Raw genomic sequence first — 19965 nt, 5'->3', positions numbered from 1 at the left:
CCGTCCCTGAATCCCTATCATGTCATGTAACTAGGACCTCGGCGTGTAAACCGCCAACTGGGGCTATATTGATCGACACATTTCAGGATTTCCTACAATGACCCCACTATCTTGTACAACTGAAACCATTTCACTAAGTTCTTAAGTGACAAATTCCTCATCATCACTATACATGCTCCTGTCAACAACACATTTGACTTTAGCAGGTTGAGGAAATTACTTGTTCCTGCCAGCTTGACACACCTTAGCAAAATGTCCTGTTCTATTGCAGATCCTGCAATTTACAAACTTAGCTGGGCATTTACGATTTCCAAAATGAGACTTATAACCACATCTAAAACAAATGTTACTTTGTGAAAAGAAAGAATTCTGTCTTTCTCCTACACTGGGACGTGTTTTTTCAAAAGAACTGTCTTTCTCCTAAACTGGAGCGAGGCTTTTCTGTATTCTTCTTGTCTTTGTCCTTGTTATCTTTTACTTTAACAGCAGAGACTGGTTCACTGCTTTTACCATATAATTCCTTTGCAGAAATGTGTGACGTTTCAATACTCTTTGCTACCCTTATCGTTTCTTCGAGACTAGGGATACCCATAGAAAGAAGCTTTTGCTTGATGGATTTATCCATACAGTGACATATAAGCTGGTCAAGTACCAATCGCAAAGTTTTCAAATTAACATCCTGCACAAGCCTCCTTAGAGCCGTGATGTAATTGTCCACATCCTCACCAGTGTTTTTGTATACATAAAAAATAATTGTGGCGAAGAACAATACTACTTGGTTGGACACAAACCATGTTTGCAACCTCTTAACTGTGTCCTGGTACTTATCTAGGACATCTTCACCAACAATGGCAGGTGGAGGAAGATGCTTTAATATAGCTCTCCCTTCAAAACCTAAGGAATGGAGCAAAAAGGTACTTCCTGCGTTCTGCTCGGAATCTGCTTGCCCCATTTGCACCCAGGTAAGTATCAAACCACTGTTTCCACTTTATGGGTGGTTCACCAGGCGTTTCCAAGAACGGTGGAGGTGGTGTAACCGCTTGCATGGTGAACAACTAGAATGCTGAATTGGTCCCAACCAACTGTTCAAAACTGTGTCAATAATGATAAACGTGTGACTATACAAACGGTGAACACAACTTAAATTTTGGAAAATGTCGCAAGTTAAAGAAAGCTGTTCACTTAGATAAAGTATTCAGAATGAATTGCTTGTGGTGAATAATGTGTTTGTACTGGCCTATCGTAATCGGATGTCAAGTTCCCAATGAAAGGTAACTGGTACTGTTCAGGCTGAATGAAATGTAGCTGGTACTGGCTGTGACTGGATGTAACTGGTACTGAAACACAAAGTACCTGTCAAACCAAGGATTTTCCAATAGTATTTCCTCACCACAGTGCAGAAAACCTTTTCCGTGGTTAAGCTCTGTGACGTACACACTGGGTCGATTTCCTAATGTTCCCCAATAGAAACACCGTAACTAAGTAAATGGAACGTTCTTACGTTAAATGCGTTTCAATCTTCCTTTTTTTTTTTTAAACGCATAGATGATTTCCTTGCTGTCCATGGGTGAAGCGCGGTAACTGGGCATCATACGTGTAAACGTAAGCTGCGTCTTTGCATTCTCATTCTCGTTGCTGAAACGCAAAGCCCTTGTGCGTTTCACGACCCAACTGACCTTGTTCTTGTCGCTCTGCTCCTGATTCCGTTGTGACTCACCACGAAGTGTAGCTCGTACAATCCGTCGGAGTCGGAAAGGAAATCTGCTATTCACCCCGACCTGGGCAAGAAACAGTTTTCCAACTCACCAGCACCAACCGAGGATGCCTGCACACATGACACAGGTCCGTGTTGATGGCCCAGTGCTCGTCGCCAACAGAAATGTAGTGAAGACTCAAGTCTTCGACCTATCTGGCGTCTCCTGTTTATTGTAATACAGCTGGACCAGCAGAGCAGCGGAGAGTCTAACAAACTCCAACTGTCACCACTGGAACTCTCAACACAGAACCTTGACACAGTGAAGTTCCAAACCATGTGAGTTTCAAAACCAGCACAGACTACTACAGAGTTATCCATGAAACTCTGCGTTATGATCTATGCTACCTCCACAACTTTCACAGACATACCATCTGGAAATGATGTCCTGCACAAAAGTTTTTATACAATTACCCCCACTCCATCCCTATATGCTCTAACCAGTCCCTGTTGTCGGGACTCTTATCTTTACGCCAGTTGTGGCATTGACATGCTTAACCGTGCACACAGGGGCGTACCAAAGGCCCCTATGGCACATGGGGGGCATGCCAAATCTTTCTGGGGCCCCCAAAGCCTTCAGAGGAACCCCATTCTACCAAAAGACCAATGAATATCCGTAAGATGTGTGAGACGCTGGCATCTCTTCACATTATGTAGTCCGTCTCCATCATTTTACCTTGAAGCAGTGTACGCACAGCACCAGAGCCACAGGCGTGTAGTCAATAGCTTTTACTAGTAAGGTCTAAGATGATGTTGCTAGACTCTGGATCATGTTGTCTATTATGTTGAGTATCTCCTACTAGTATGTTTGGATGTTCGGTCATAGCTGCAACAAATGTAAAAGAATTGCTCTGTCACTGCAGCCTCTCCAGCATCTATCTGGTCTACCTTTTGTCCCCAAGTCGTTTAATTTTACCAGTGTCTGATACCAATGCGTGGATATCTTTACTATGGCTTCCTTCACTTTGGCTGATTTGGGGGTAGAATGTTTCCTAATGTGCATCACCCTCCATTCCCTATGGGTGAGCAGCATGCCTATCTCGAACTCCCATCTCTTCTGTCCCAGTGTCCGTTCACTGTGAAAGCTCAGAGACTAACTTTGTATTCCTATCCTTAGGGTGAGCTGTCTCTCAAATGTAGTTGGATGTTTACCTGACGTGTGTAGCAATGGGGAGTATCACCCACTGCCAGACTTGTATATAATGAAAGTGGCCGTTCTCATGAAGACCAAAATTATCTTCTAGTCTAACCAAAGAGCCATCTTTATTCAACAGCACTCCTACCCCTTTGCAGCTCTTAAAGATCATTCCACCTGTTCAATTTGAGAATAAAGACAGAGTTTTCAGTCGGTCACACCATAGTGCTATCTCAAACCACTAGAATTACTCTGGTGACTGATGGAGAATAGAGGCCCCCTGCCCTATGCATCTTTGGTAGCCAACTAATCTTCCCGCTGGCTTACTCTTAGTTGGTGCACCAAACACCATTGTTTTTCAGGCAGTTTTCTTCCTTATTCTAGTAGGTAACACAGTGCTACTTGAAAGTGTAACATCCAGTAGGCCAAGGCCTCCTTCTTTAGTTGGATTTTGCATGAGTCCTCCTCAATCGTGCTCATTTTTCCCACACAAAGTTATCCATTAGCCTCTGCTGTAAAGAACGCTTTAAAGCAGGCGTCCGCATTGGGAGTGAATGAAAAATGCACAGTACACAAAGGAGGGTCACCATTTTGATCTTTGACCGTACCACAGCACGACAATCCACCTATATGCCATGATTGCAGTTCCTGTTAGTTCTTCTGTAACAGGGGCCATAATAACCCTGTGGGGTCCTTTCAAGGTAGGAGTTACCTGTACACTTAGGTAAGTCACAGTCGCTTGCCCATTGAAATTGATACCTTTTCTTCAATTTAGCCACCTGGTTGGGTGGCACTCTGAGGTTCAGTATTTGGGACTTACTTAGATTAATCCTTCACTCCTGAGACCCTACAATAATGTTACAAATAAATCATGAAGGCTGGAATGGACTCAGTGGTTCAGTGAGCCAGCTTATCGTAAAGTTATCTGTATACAGCGTAAATTTGTTCATGTTTTTTCACATCTATATATCCTTTGCAGTCTTATTCCTACAGATTTGCTCGGCTAGAATTTCCATTGTTAATGCCTAAAGCAATAAGGAGAGAACACACTTGTCACTACTCATATGTGCTGGGGTACAGTTTTTCACTGTTACTGACACCCCAGTGTTCTTATAGCAGCTAAGTATCCTCAGCTCGGAATCCTGCCCTAAAGACCACCAGTGTGCATTCCAAGAATCGCCAATGGAGCTTCTTAAACTCCTTTTCAGTGTCCAACGACACTTCATTGCCTCCTTGTGTGTTTTATGGGTATTGTCGATCAGATACATTAAATTTATTTTATGTTCTCTCCACACTCTATATAAGGTATAGAACCTGATTGATTCAGTTCTACTATTACTGCTAGACCCTTCCCTTGTCTCTTCGCTGATATACTGATACTTTAGCGTCAACATTTAGTAACGTTATCGGTCTACATGAAAAAAACTGGGTAAGAACAATGATTTATCCTTACCCAGTTTTTGGGTGACTGATGTAATCTCTTGTGCCATTGAGTAAGTGATACCAGAAAGAAATTAGAGATGTGGCAGCAATGGGTTCATTTGCTACTGAAAGTAATATTTTTTAGAAAAAGAATGGGGAAATAACCTGTCAAACAATTCAACCCAGTCTATTTATGTACATTCAGCCTAAAGATTCAAGCAGTTCATCAATTTGTAGGGCCTTTTTCAGATGTTGCCTTTGTGCTTCTGTAATGTTTGTGACTTGGTCCACTTCAGATGTCTCCCTCATCTGGAGTTATTGTTTCATGAGTGTAATGCCTCAAAACATTTTCAAAAGATGATGGCTATGTCCAGGTTTTCACTACAATGCAGTCTGGCTACATTCTTAATTGTGGACCCCCATTCAGTGTGATCATCGCCCATAGTTTACATGCCAGGAGCTTCTCAAATGTATTTCCTCCATATTTGCACTTTTGCTTAAAGCATAGTAGCACATGTTCGGTATATACCACACCATAATTTGAGATCTAACTGTGACTAATATACACCAAACCTTCCATTTAATCTTCCAGACTGTGGGATAAAGCACCCACTTGTGACAGTCTAAAGAGCATTACATTGGCTTCCGGTTCCTCCTTCAGCCGCGTAATTCTCTTCTAGGTAAAACATCATACATTTCTGGATCTCTTCTATGAACTTCTTGCTCTGAAGTAAGCTGTCTTTGAAACTCTATCTACGGTTACCCCAAATCACTGAGATGTGTGTATTGCCATTGGGATTGGGGAATGATCTGAGAAGGAGACATGTCCTATCGCTGTGGAAAAGATCCTCAACATTGTTGCGTCTGAATTGAGAAATTGATCAAGACATTCATATATGTGGTACACTAAAGAAAAGGTGGAATCTTTATCTGTAAGGTGCAGTGTGCACCGTAAATGTTCATATGCTTGTACTTCGAAGCTAAGCTTTCTCTCCCTTAAATAAGGAACCCATGCAGTCTGATCTATTGTCTCCTTATACTTTCCATAACTGTATTTGGATCACCTCCAATAACGTCTCCCTGAAATCTGTTGAAACAGATGTCTCTGTAACAGTGTCCCTCAAATTTATTTTGTTCTCTGTTGAGATTATACTTGGAGGTCAATGTGGGTGTATATGTGGCTCTCCCTTTAGAGTAAATCCAAGAACAAAGTGCCTTCCCTTAGAAATTCCTCCACAGGAGCATTGCACTCCCCTGACCTTGGTCAAGTATGTTTAAAACAACTGCCTGTGGAACCTCTCTGACCACATGAAAGATCTTTCAGTTTTCAATAGGTAGGGTTGTTGCAAAAGATGAACGTCCTCCTCCGTAGTGTAAAGCATATTTAGGGTAGATCCTCAGTGTTGAAGCTAATCCTATTAACCATGGGGCCTTTGTCTGGGTAGGTGCACAGCCTGAGCGGCTGTATGTATTGCAGTGCTATTGTGTCCCACTCATTGGGCTATATCCTAGATTAAGTTATTTCCCGCCTCTAGCACCATTGTTCAAACCCAAAAGAAGACTCATTTTTTTTTTTTTTTTGCTTGAACTTTTTCACTCAGACAAACTTCACTTGTCTCGTAGACCTCCCTACCCCTCCCCCCCAAACGCCCCACTCCATTCCCTTACCAGGCGTATAGCCACTGAGGACAAATGCTGCTTGCATCCAAGAGTCTTGGTGCATTTCCCTATGCTACCTCCAGGGAGACCTTGGGTACGTGGTGTTGATCTGTGACTTAACTCTTTTCTCTCATGTTAGTTTTGGGTGACCTCGCGTTTGTTTTTATGTTGGAGACCTGTTATTTGTCCCGGTAGCAATAGAGGTAAACATGGCCATTTTACAAGCACACAAGGTTTCTTCTAAGTTACCTTCACTCTCACAATGACTTTTGACACACATTTGCGGCCATGACACTGTAGATTAGATTCCATGAAACTGTGCTTGCTTACAAAATCAACGTCGCAAGAACACTATCATGATACCTTCATGTACAAGGTCTAGACATACATTGTGCAAATGTGATTCTTTTCATCCATGCGACGACACTGCTATCTATAGTACATAAACAATGGCAGCCTGACAAAAATCTCCGCCCAAGGCAAGGATGTTTTCTGTTATAAATAAGCATTTCCGGGTTTAGGGAGCGGAGCACTTGCTGTCATTTGTGAGGTCGCTGCACCCTAAGACCTGAGCTCAGCTGTTAGCTGATCTCTCGGCAAGGGATGTGCAACTTGTGACCACCACTGGGACCTACAATCTTTACCGTCGGGTAATGGGGTTGGATCCTCCAATGGGCGATTTCTGGCAAAATACTAGGCACCTAGGTTAGGGAATGCGTAGCAGGAGTAATAGAGAGATATAGATATAAGTATTAACCTAGCTTCCATATGAAAAGCATTTTTTGTTTTGCCTATAATTTTGGCACAGTTTGACGAATCTTCACAAAATTTTAAAGATTAGTACGTCAGTCAGTTCAGCTGCTGTATTGAAGGTTTTGGGGTGATTTGTCAAGTGGGGGTTGAGAAAATGGGGGGGGTCTCAAAATGTCGTCCGCATGCAAATTCCCATAGAAATTTTAAACACGACTACACCCCAAACTGCTGAACAGAATTGCACTAAATTTAGCAGAAAGGTAGCTTTTGGTACAGAACTGGACCTTTTGTGAATTGGTGTAAATCCATGTAATAGTTTGAGAGATTAACTGAAAACCAAATTTGAATATCTAGGTCCGCGGATCTTCCTCCGATCCTCTACGGATTTGTGAATCCATGTGGCAACAGCAATGCTACGATTGGCTGGCTGCAACCTGGGAAGAAAGTTGCGGCCGCCATTTTGTTCATCGGGTCTCTGGTCCCAGCAGGGAAAATAACATTAAAAAGTGAAAGAACGGGTCCGGGTAGAGCTACCATGACCCAATGGGACTAATGGAGGGGTCTCTGAGGGACCCCTCATGGGCAAGAAATTGTCCAAAAATGTATTTTTAACCACACAAGGATCTGTGATCCTCCCAGATCCTCAAGGATTAGTGTGGATTTGGATACACTGATCCAGACCCCAATTAAAAAAAAAATAACTCGCACCTACTCACTCGCACCTACTCACTCGCACCTACTCACTCGCACCTACTCACTCGCACCTACTCACTCGCACCTACTTGCACAACCTCACACAGCCGCTCGCACACCCATACAGCCACTCGCGCAGCCACTCGCGCAGCCGCTCGCACACCGACACAGCCACTCGCGCAGCTGCTCGCACACCGACACAGCCGCTCGCACACTGACACAGCCACTCGCGCAACTGCTCACACACTGACACAGCCACTCACGCAACTGCTCACACACTGACACAGCCACTCGCGCAACTGCTCACACACTGACACAGCCACTCGCGCAACTGCTCACACACCGACACAGCCACTCGCGCAACTGCTCACACACCGACACAGCCACTCGCGCAACTGCTCACACACCGACACAGCCACTCGCGCAACTGCTCACACACCGACACAGCCACTCGCGCAACTGCTCACACACCGACACAGCCACTCGCGCAACTGCTCACACACCGACACAGCCACTCGCGCAACTGCTCACACACCGACACAGCCACTCGCGCAACTGCTCACACACCGACACAGCCACTCGCGCAACTGCTCACACACCGACACAGCCACTCGCGCAACTGCTCACACACCGACACAGCCACTCGCGCAACTGCTCACACACCGACACAGCCACTCGCGCAACTGCTCACACACCGACACAGCCACTCGCGCAACTGCTCACACACCGACACAGCCACTCGCGCAACTGCTCACACACCGACCCAGCCACTCGCGCAACTGCTCACACACCGACCCAGCCACTCGCGCAACTGCTCACACACCGACCCAGCCACTCGCGCAACTGCTCACACACCGACCCAGCCACTCGCGCAACTGCTCACACACCGACACAGCCACTCGCGCAACTGCTCACACACCGACACAGCCACTCGCGCAACTGCTCACACACCGACACAGCCACTCGCGCAACTGCTCACACACCGACACAGCCACTCGCGCAACTGCTCACACACCGACACAGCCACTCGCGCAACTGCTCACACACCGACACAGCCACTCGCGCAACTGCTCACACACCGACACAGCCACTCGCGCAACTGCTCACACACCGACACAGCCACTCGCGCAACTGCTCACACACCGACACAGCCACTCGCGCAACTGCTCACACACCGACACAGCCACTCGCGCAACTGCTCACACACCGACACAGCCACTCGCGCAACTGCTCACACACCGACACAGCCACTCGCGCAACTGCTCACACACCGACACAGCCACTCGCGCAACTGCTCACACACCGACACAGCCACTCGCGCAACTGCTCACACACCGACACAGCCACTCGCGCAACTGCTCACACACCGACACAGCCACTCGCGCAACTGCTCACACACCGACACAGCCACTCGCGCAACTGCTCACACACCGACACAGCCACTCGCGCAACTGCTCACACACCGACACAGCCACTCGCGCAACTGCTCACACACCGACACAGCCACTCGCGCAACTGCTCACACACCGACACAGCCACTCCCACACACACAGCCACTCCCACACACACAGCCACTCCCACACACACAGCCACTCCCACACACACAGCCACTCCCACACACACAGCCACTCCCACACACACAGCCACTCCCACACACACAGCCACTCCCACACACACAGCCACTCCCACACACACACCCACCATTTCCCAACATACACATCCACACAACTAATCACACACCCAGATTACCAAGAAGTTATAGTTAGGAAATGGCATTAAAAAAACATTGGAATTCACTGTAAAAAAACAAAGGTTAGAGGGACATTATAGTTGGCTCAGATTTCAGTCATACAAAACTATAGAAATTTAGCAGTTAGTTACTAGGCCTGGGCAAAATTTCCGTTCCGTTCGCGGAATTTGCGATAATTTGGCATTTCCGCGTTCCGCGGAGAGCGCGGAAATGTCAAAATTTCCGCATTCCGCAGCTTTGCGATAATTTGGTTCTTGCTCGCGCTGTAAAATAATACATTCTCGCGCGCGATCGCCTTACCTGAATCCCCGCTGACAAGTTTTCCCGATCCGGTCGCGTTCTCCATGAGATGTTGTATTGTTTTAGCCATTTGCGCTGTCTCGCGACAGTTCGCGTCCGCAGTGACGTCATGCGTCGCGCGATCACGTCTTTTTTCTCGCGATCATGCACCGCGAGACAACTGAAAACAAGATGCCCGCGAGCAACCGCAGGGGTAAGTTGGCGACCCGCAACCATGCAAAAAATATCGCGAACGGGCGGGAAAAAAACTTCCGCATCTTCGCGATATTTCAGCTTGTTTGCGGAGATTTTTAACATTTTCGCAATAATTTGCGAAAGTCGCTTTCGCAAATTCCGCCCACCCCTATTAGTTACCTGCTATTACATATGCCCCCGCAATATATAGTTTTATATGCCTGCATATATACCTTGTCTCAGCAAGATGGTAGAACTCTTAATTCTGTACACTGTCCTTACATTGCTAATCACTCATCTGCTTCTGTCTATTGATCATTGCAGCTCATATTCTATACAAGAATCTCGACAGTTCAATAAATATTGAAAACGCCCCACTGTGTTTTCCTTGTATATTTCTCTGAGCGAAAGAGAGCACAAATGACGTGGAGAAAAGGTTCTAAATCTGTCAACATGATTCCTGGGAGAGCTCAGGGATGTCATGTTCTGTGATTGACAAAACCATTTGCTGCAAAACCATTTGCTGCAAATCTAGTTTCAAGGGTCCATATGGTGGCACTGTGGGCTAGCTGGTCTCTAGTATGACATGCCCTACAGAGGTGAATGGAATCAGTCTGGCACCATCCCTATGTTTGTTGCCCAGCAAATGCGTAGTTCCTTCTGGGAAGTGGGGAACAACATGACAGACCCACTGCCGTTTGTCCCTCTGTAGTCTGGGAGGGTGATCTGCTGCAGGGTGAGCTCTTGCTTCCTCCAGCTAGTCTTTCTCCTTGATGTTCAGAAATTCCCTCACTTCCATCAAGTAGGTGTCTAAAGTTGTTGCCCTCACAGCAGGAAGATTCAAAGGGAGGATGGTTCATTTAAATGGTACATTATGCATGTTGAGGTGGCCTGTCAAGGGAGAGAACGTTCTTTTCTGCAGGGTTAACACAAGAGGTCCTGGAACTGCTCCTCATTATTGCCTGTTAATAGCTTTGTTGACTTTCTCCTCTCCTCCTTGCGCCTCCATAATTTTCTTTGACCTTGAAGTTGTTATATTTTTTTTTAAGGTACCTGGATGAGTGTTATTTGTCAGGCTGGGTTTAAAGGTTTTGTGCATCCTGTCCAGTGGTCTCTGTGCCTGGATACATCCCTCTGACCTCTCCGAGTAATCCCTGTGTATATAGCCCTCAATAGCCTTTCCCTACTTTCCTTAGAATGCTATTTTCAGTTCTTGCACCATTATGATTTCCTGCCTTATGAACTCTTCCTCTCAGAACTGTTGTCTCCGAAGTCCTCTAGGGAGAGCATGCTTTATCTTACTTCATGTCTTTGATCATTTCCTGGGTCTCCTGCTTCAGTTCCACATTGGAGTTCAGGTTTTTCTGTAGGTCTTGGTACTGTTTTTCCAAGTATCCTCTTATGACCAGGGTCTCCATGTCCTTGTTAAATGTGTAAGTGTGCAGGTATCCTAGAGGCCATCAGAGTTCCGGTTGTTTGCCACTCACCAGCACTATGGAGTATCTGTCACTTTGTCTGTTTCGATGATCAAAGAGTGGATGCCGTGGTTGGCTTAGTCAGTCTTCCCTGTCAACACATGGTATCAGAGTGGCCCCTTCACTGTCGGTCTACAGCACCCTCCCATTTAGTCCTTCCCCTGTACCATGCTTATCCTCTGCCGTCCTCTCGCCGTGGCAGCCCACCTGTTCCACTCCCTCCTCGAGGCCTACCATTTGTGCTTTTTTTCTGGCTCTGTGTACTGAGGTCACACATCTTTACAAGATCAGGTTTAAATTCCCAGTTTCACAGTTTTGTGTTGGCGACTGGCAACTCCCCCGTGCCAGCTTTTTGACATCTTTGATTTCGCTTTGTTCTGAATGTCTTTAAAATGGCTTCTGTTACTCCCTTTGTTGCAATGTCTATCTGTCCAGTTGTGCAAATATTACATAAGGTTCTTGCTGGTATGTCCACCGCTAATGCTGTAAAAATTGAGAACTGTTGAAACTATTTTATTTTTTGATTGGTGTGTGCCTTCCAAAAAACGAAGCGTGCTTTTTGGTAACCATTGTCCGATCCTCAAAACAAAGGCCTTTCTGAGCCAGTTTAAATACCATTTCTTGTCATTCTAGTGGATAATCCATAATCAACCGGATTCAGAAAATGATCTACTCTTATTGCCTCAGTTTTCCGCCATGCTTTGTCTGGCAGGGAACACAGCGGTTCCAGGAGCCAGAGTAGTAGATGGGACTTGCTGTTTTTCACTTTCTTGGGAGATTTGTTTGCTTGCATCCATTCTCACGTTGGTTTGAGCGTTCGCCTCCTTTGTTTAAAATGTTGCGCAGTGCCACTGAACATGTGATTAAAGTATCTCGGACAACTCCTGTCTATCAAATAGCACGACCCTTTAGTGGTACGTCATAAATTGTATGTGGTTTTTCTTTTATTCAACAGGTCTTTTGGATGTTTCCCTTGGACAGTTTACAGAAGTGTTCCTCAACAGGACCATACCAACAGAAGCAGTCTTGCAGAACATAGCCAGGAATGTGTCCTTTATTATTTTTGAACTCCATACACAGTACCGCAATGCCACCGTTTCCTTGAACAAGGTAAGTTTTGTTTCAATCCTTGTAATTGATGCACACATGATTACCGAAAGAAGAAATTACATTTTCAAAAGAAAACCAATGTTCATTTAAAACCATACTGGGCAATTCTTAATGAATTAACCACTCCATCTGGTTTACCGTTGAGAATACACTGACTAACAAAATGGTTTGCCTTATATTTTTTTTAAATAATTTCATTAGTTATTTGGTTATCTTTTTTAACTTTCATGATTGACATGCAAAGGTATCTTCAGAAAGTGGCCATTGTAACAGATGCTCTGCAATTGTCTCAAAAGTTAAAGCATTCCTGACTTTGCCACTAGAGCTTTTATTATTTGGGGTGGGAGACTACCCACATCAGGGAACAATCATAACACTAGTCAGGGTGAACTCTTATAGTCACTAAATTAACCTGACCTCAAACGCATGGTACCTATGGCTCAGAGCAGACATGCTTAACTTGCAGTGGCAGGTGTAAGTATTTATGCAGTACCAAAACAGTAATAAAGTTGAAATGCAAAACATTTTTCCAATTCGGTTTGGAATTTTATTGAGTAAAAATGTAAATAAAATGACAAAGATCCAATAAGGGGAGCCGGAGTTCACATTTTAAGTAGGAATAACGTCAAGAGTCCTAAAGTGACAATGATAGTCAGTGGTCGTGGTAGACCTGAATCTTGGTGCAATTTGATGCTGACCATGATGGAGCAGGGGTCGGCTAAACCAACGAGGTTCATCCTAATCGAAGATTTTACTTTCTGACTTTTAGCATTGTTAAGTTGCAATCCAATACAGGAGCTCCCTCCCCCCCCCCCCCCCCAGGACATCACTTCCAGACTCGCACGGTGTCCAGCAGAGGCCAAACAGCAGCCCAGGTGCATTTGCCACTGGTCAGTTGGGTAGCTGCAGGAAAAGGCATCTTGTAGCTTGTTCCCTCTGTAGCCTTAACAGAAGATTAACCTAATGAACCTGGGAGCCCACTTCTTTGTCCTGAGTACCGTAGAGAGCAGTTGCTGACATCAGGTTCAGTTCTCTTCTGATCTTCCTCGAGTCCAAGAATGTGCTGAAGTGGAGGCCTGAAGATGCCCCACTTACACCTGGCACAAACTAGTTGATGGGAAGATCTCCTGGGCACACCATAACCAATGGGGTAAAAGTTCCCGGGGACAACCATACCCACTTTAATCATTTTCAAGATAGTGGAACTCTTCTGCCACATTAAGTTGGAATCTGAGGGCTGGGTGTGTGTGTGTAGGAAGTGTACTAGGGGAATCCTAGTGTCATCCCACATCTAACACCAAAATCTAGTTTAAGGCACCACTGAACGCCCAATAATGCCCAGAGACAGAAGTTGGTTTTTCCAGAAATCAGACTGTGGATACACAAGAACTCATTTAAAATGTGTCCCCAATGTTCTATGTAAAAACCAAGGTACCAAAGTCAGATGGGGGAAAAAATAGGTTCTTCAGCAACCAGATAGTGGACATACAAGAATTACTTTGGCATCTTGTCCTCTTCCTTTCAAGTGTACCCCAGTGGCATATGTAAACTCTAGCAGGATTTTACATTGAAGCAGGATTTGACACTGTAATGACACTGTAATGTCAGAAAAGATGCTCACAGCCACACCTCTCAAATTCTGTCCGGTTCTGAGGAGTCCTCTCTGCCCTTTCAGATCAGCCTACTGTTTGCCCCTGAGAAGTATTACACACCAATTTCACACCTATTTAAATGCCAGTTACTGGCTGGCACAAGTGGGAGAGCAAATGGAAATTTAGCCTCCTGCAACTTCGGGCAGGGAAAAGGTAACTTTCTAAAAGTTACTTTCCGTTACTATTTATTACAAATCTGACCACCATTGTACAACAGTCAGAACAAGATCTACTTTCAGCAACAAAGCCCACCCAGGAAAGTAAAGATTGCAATTGGGTATACAAAAAATCAGAAAACAAAATTTTTCTGTGGTTGGAATTGTCTATCCGCTCATTTCACAATGATTAGTGCTGCAAGAGGCAAAAACGTTTACAAATTTGGTCATTCTTTTGCCTCTGAAGTTCAAAATAAGGGATCAAAGGCCTCTACTGCTCATAGTATGAAATGATATCAAAATCATGAAAATGATGGACTGTTGATAAGACTAGTAAATACAGCTTGTGTTTTGGGCACCTACACTAGTCCGGGTCACAACTCCTTTTGAAATAGTTTCTACTGTCAAAAACCAAGCAGCTCTCCAGCATCTTCACACGATCAATGAAAAGGGATGCAAATGTTGCACCAAGAGGTACATGGCAATGTGTTATACTTCTCCTTTTATTCTCGAGCTATTTTTGCTGCAGCAACAGATGAAGTTAATTTCCAAGACATCAATGACGTCAGTTTATATTTAAGCATGTATGGATTAGAAATTGTACTGCACAAATCTAGCTAGGTTAACACAATGGGGTGGGGGTTAGGCTAGAAGCAAGTCATGATGATATACTAGAAGTGGCTTTGTGGCTTTATAACTTGTCACAGATTACATCAATTAGTCCATATCCATAATAGCCAATGAAGGCTTCTTATTCTTTCTAGATCCTTTATCCACTCAACTAATGTACATTTTGTGGAAATCCATGCACCATCACTTTACATGAAAAAAAAATGGTATGTATGTAAAGGGTTTTCAGTTGCTGAAGTATCTTTACTTCAGACACCACCTGTAATGCATTCTATATTGTGTGACAAATATTACACTCTAGTATTGACTTCACCTTAAAAAAATATAAACATAATCTACAACATTACTGTTTGATGAAACATAATTTTCAAATTTATGAGTGTCCTACATATATATTCACATTTAGTATTCATTGTGAAGACGTGTCCAACCATAATAACCAATGAAGGTTACATATTTCCATCAACTGGGGACACATTACAGCCCTCAGAATTAAGGTCCCAAAAGTACCATACGTCCCTTAGCGGTCGGAGTGCATTCTAATGTCCTAGAGGTGTCAATACTCTCTTTGCCTTCTCCTTTGTTACTTCACAATGAATACTAAATGTGAATAGTTGTTACTAGTGTGTATTATTTGTTTGTAAAAGTTCTAGAAAGAATAAGAAGCCATCATTGGCTATTATCGATACGGACTAATTGGCGTAATCTGTGACCAGTTATAAAAGAATCTATGGTGTAGGGGGTATATACATTTTCAATATATCCTTTTAATATCCAGCTACAAGTGTTATGAATATGCTCCTTGTGTAAGCTTTAATGGTTACCCAGAGAGTTGTTAAAGAAATCCCTGAAGTGTCATTTTCCTTTAAGAATCTTGTGATCTCTTTGACTATTTCTGCTCTGTTTGCTTGGTCACTCAGTAAGTACTCATTGGGGCATATTCTCAAAACGTGTGATAACCATCGCAAAAGTTACTTAACGCAACCTTCAACATCGCAGTCTTACGCCGTGTTAACCAAGTATTCCCAACACGGCGGTACCATGCGATAGACTCCAGATAACGCGTCAAATGGCCGCGTTAAAATCCACACCGCAAAAATGCAAAACACGAACGCAAAAAAAGCTGCGATGAGGCCAAGCGCGTTACAAAAAGCTGCGAAAACCAGCGGCAGGCCTCCAAATCCCACGCGTCTGGCGGGAAAATGCACTATAAAAGCAGAACGAGAAAAACACACCAGAAACAATCCAAAGTGCGCAGCAACATGGATGCACCCTCACCAAGCGCAGAGGCCAACGCGAACCCCACAAGCCCAACAGACCATCGGCAAGGTACAACTGGGTCGGGGAAGGCCAGGGAGAAGAGGGAGAGGAAGGCTGGGTGCAGCCCGCAGTAAAACAAGACCAGCGTCCCGGAGATGGCAGACCACTACCATCACCTGACCCACAATCATACCTTGAATGCGGCCGGAGTGTCGAGGAGGCCAATGGAGGAGGCCAAGAGGCGCTGGCATGAAGTGAAAACCTAAACCAGGCACAAAGACGCCGCCAACAGGAAGGCAGCAACTGCGACAGGAGGTGGGAGTCCTGCGCCACAGGAGGAGCTGGAGGAAATGGAGGCCAGTCATCAGTGTGGAGAAGGTGCAAGGAGGTGGGAGTACGGACACAGCTCGAGAGGACCTGACACAACAGCAACAGGGTGAGTAACTACCAGGGACTGGGGGAGGAGGGAGATGGGCACAATGGCACACATGCACAAGTAAGTATAGCACACTGCACACCCACAATGACCGAGGATCTTGTCCCTCATCCCCGTGGCACACTGCAGCACACACGCAGCAATCTCAGCACATCCCATGACAATGTGGCACCAAGTGCAACACTGACACTGCAGAACAGGGGACACAACTGGGTCCGCTCATGCGCAGAAACAGGCCAATCACACTTGACAGAGCAGGGAACTGTGAGAGGCACATGTACGGGTAGAATCCCGCATCCGTCATGTAGTCCAAATTTCCACTCTCCCCCCTCAAATTGCCAGCACCGCCCAGTCACAATGTACATTGTCACAGTCTGCATGTCAACAAGAACAATGCGCCAACATACATGTCAACACAATGTCAATGCATCTCCCCATCACATTGCAGAGGGACAAAAAACACCTCCAGCAGGTCAGACCAGACTACCCATCAGTGATGCCGGAGACCACCACCACACCATCGACACCGACGCCCTACAACAGCTCATGGACCTCTCAGGCAACCCACCCCCAGGAGCAGGGCAGCCAAGCTACATAGAGGAGACCCCAGCCCCTGCACAGACCACACAGCAGGAAGCACCCGCCACCACGGCTGGCTCCCAACACTTGTCCGAGGCACACATCACCTCACATTCCAACGCCAGGTGTCAGAATGCCAAAAGTAGGTGTCCGAACATGTGCGGGTGGGCTCAGAGCTCATGGAAGCCGAACTACATCACATATGGGGTGTTAGTCCCACCAGGGACTACCTACACCCCCCCAAGGAGACCAACACTGCGACAGACACATGCAGATGTACATTCCCAGTACTGCACCACGCCCAGGGGCACGCACATATCAGTCACACACCCACGTTGTCTCTGCGTACGACTGCCCAGTCCACTCCCCTTACGAATTTAGTGGGTAACGACAAAGCTACATGTCCAAGCTCTGACACGCTGCCTGCGGTGACATGTCTGCGTCCGCTGTACACAGCACAATGTAATGTCGTAGGGCCCAGGGCCCTCATGCATACAACAAGACCACAGGGACACAGGCATATATCATGTTGAACTGGCTATGGGCAAGTGTGCCCGGACCCTTTATTGGCAGGGCCACATGTACAGTGACGCCTGTGCTGGATGTGTGTGAGGTGAGTACAAGCCAGCCCGCATGGAGTACTTGCTGCTGGCAACAACTTGAACAGTGGACACCAGTGAAATGGAAACCGAAAACACCTGCATAACAGTCAACTGCTGAGCAACATGGAGGGAGCCGGAGCAAGTAAAGAGGTCACCCAAAATACAAACAGAAGTGTGCATGAGTTGCAGTGCACTGAGGTTTGGGCACTAGAGATGAGGGCGCTCATGTGAAGAAAATGTCTAGGATTGTGTCCCTTCGGGTTATTCATGATGCAGATGCAGTGGGGTGTGTTAGACCTGCATCAACTTCCTCACCAACGTCCCAGGTCTCCCACACTGCCTGAGGTGACATTGCTCGTAACCTCTCCACAGCACACAACCCAATCAGTAACGGTCCATGGGTTGCGGTCTACTGAGTCAGTGGAACCTGGAGTGTTGAGCAGGGGGATCAGGCAGATGATGGCATCCACGACCGGTCTGAGCAACTCCGTTAGTTTGCCAGTACCACTGTTTCGACTCTGGCAGATGGTGGTTGGAGTTGGCCCTGGTGATGGTGGCATGTGCCTCCTGCGGTGATGCGACGTCCGGGCCGGTCAGAACTCTAGTTGATGTGTGAGCCCTGGTGGTCCGCAGTTGAGGTTGGAGGCAGCGGACAGCACATGGCCACATGCACATGGCATCGATGACCCCAAGACCACCGTCCCAGAGGTCATCCAATATTCATTCAGACAGGGTCCCTGACTTGAGCTGCACAGTTAGTGGCCCCGGATGCACAGCGGCCGGCACAGGCACACTGCCACGGGAGGGTGACTTGCGGTCTGCTGAGGTAGGGCCACGCAGACTGAGGCAGGTCCTCGTCTATGTCGAAGGTGAGTGTGTCGGAGGGTTGCGGGGGACAGTGAAAGGTGTCCTCCAGGGCATGGTGCAGAGGGCAGAAGCTATCCGGAAGCAGCAAATGGAGGAGTGGAAAGCGACAGCCTCGTTGCCACCACCAATTCGGTATCCGCTGCATGAGGATGAAAACTACCGCCTAGTCCATAGACTCGGACGCCACCGATGTATGACCAGAGAGTGGCCATGAATGTCGGGGAACAGACTTGGTGGCACCGGGGCTGAGAGAGGATGCAGTCTGCGAAGATGCTGGTACACCGATATGAACTCCGGCATTGCCAAATCGAGACTCTGTGACCTACTGGACCGCAGTGTAGGCCGGAGGCAGCGGTAAGCAGTGAGCCACAGCCATGTGTCGTAGGCTCGCGATGCACAGAGTTAGTGACACCAGGGCAGTTGTCTTAGGTTTTCGATCACCTCCGTAACGATGATCCGATTTTCCTCCCAAATGCAACACATCATCCTCTTACGCCTCTCCTTGCGTGCAATGATATGTACTCTGCCTTTGAATAATGGATGTTCAGTTCCAATTCTGTGACCTACTAAAGTGCAGCGTAGACCGAGAGCAGTAGTCCGTGTGGGCCCACAGAATCTTGCGGTTGTGATGTACGACTAAGACCTGGTGGCACCACGTCGAAGGGTGTATAGTGACATACACTCAGCCATAATTAATGTGCTCTGCCATGGTGTAATCAAGACTCAGTTGCAAATGTGTGACCTATTTGTCCGCTGTGCATGCCGGTGGAGTACGTCAACGAGAAAGGAGTACTGCGGGCCTGTGTTGCAGAGGCCGTGATGGTCTGAGGTGGCTGCCAAGGTCGCAGGCCTCGGGCTTAGAGATTGCACCGGCATGTGGTTGGCCCTCTTCGACACACGCCGGTGTCGGCAGGTGGGCATTGAGGCCTGGGTGCCCAGGGGCGGGCAGGACTGGTTCGGGGACCAGCATCCCGGGGTACAGCAGGCACACAGGATCGCTGGCAACACCGCTCATTGCGTCTGCTTCGTGTCGAGGTTAGAGGCGCCGCCCTGGCAGAGACGTTGGGCATTCCGGAAGAGGACCACGCCCAGAGTTGCGTGCCTTTAATTCACACCCCTGTGCTGGCCTGGCGTACGCTGGGCCCGCCACTCCGCTCACGCTTACGGGGAGGTGTAACGAGCTACATTTTCCACAATCTTCCCCACTGGGTGGTTTGACATGGTTGCGTCCACTGTCCATTACACTCCCAACACCAGTGGTGTCTGTCTGCATGGATATGTGTGTGGTCTGCATACTGCAGTCTGGCCAGCACATCCACGCCACGCTTGGCATTGTGTACAGTCTCATCGGTCACTTGCTTCGTTCGCACATGCCTGGTCCCCACCTCTTGCGACATTAAGCTATTGTGTGGCCGAGGTGCCATGCCGTTGATGGCTAATGTACATGGCTGGCCCAGGTTCCCACAGTGAGTTGTGCTGTCGTGTCTGGTGGGTGTGCATGTTGTATGTGAGCTTGTGACGTGTGCATTTCCTGTGTTGTGTTTTGCATGATTGTGGAGT

The 19965-nt window shown here is 46.7% G+C and overlaps 1 protein-coding gene across 2 annotated transcripts in view; it reads left to right on the top strand.

Moving 5' to 3' along the window:
• The window catches only part of TM7SF3 (transmembrane 7 superfamily member 3), a 213197-nt gene that overhangs the window by 111315 nt on the left and 81917 nt on the right, over positions 1-19965 (top strand). For both annotated transcript variants that reach the window (XM_085652794.1, XM_085652792.1), the window contains exon 2: positions 12070-12224. In XM_085652794.1, coding sequence (XP_085508920.1) covers positions 12070-12224 — 155 coding nt within the window. The remainder of the gene's footprint in view (positions 1-12069; positions 12225-19965) is intronic.

The sequence above is a fragment of the Triturus cristatus genome, chromosome 4_1 (assembly GCF_964204655.1).
Source record: "Triturus cristatus chromosome 4_1, aTriCri1.1, whole genome shotgun sequence".
In the NCBI taxonomy this organism is placed as follows: domain Eukaryota; kingdom Metazoa; phylum Chordata; class Amphibia; order Caudata; family Salamandridae; genus Triturus; species Triturus cristatus.
Note: the sequence above shows the minus strand (reverse complement) of the source record. Positions and strands in the feature narration are given on the sequence as shown.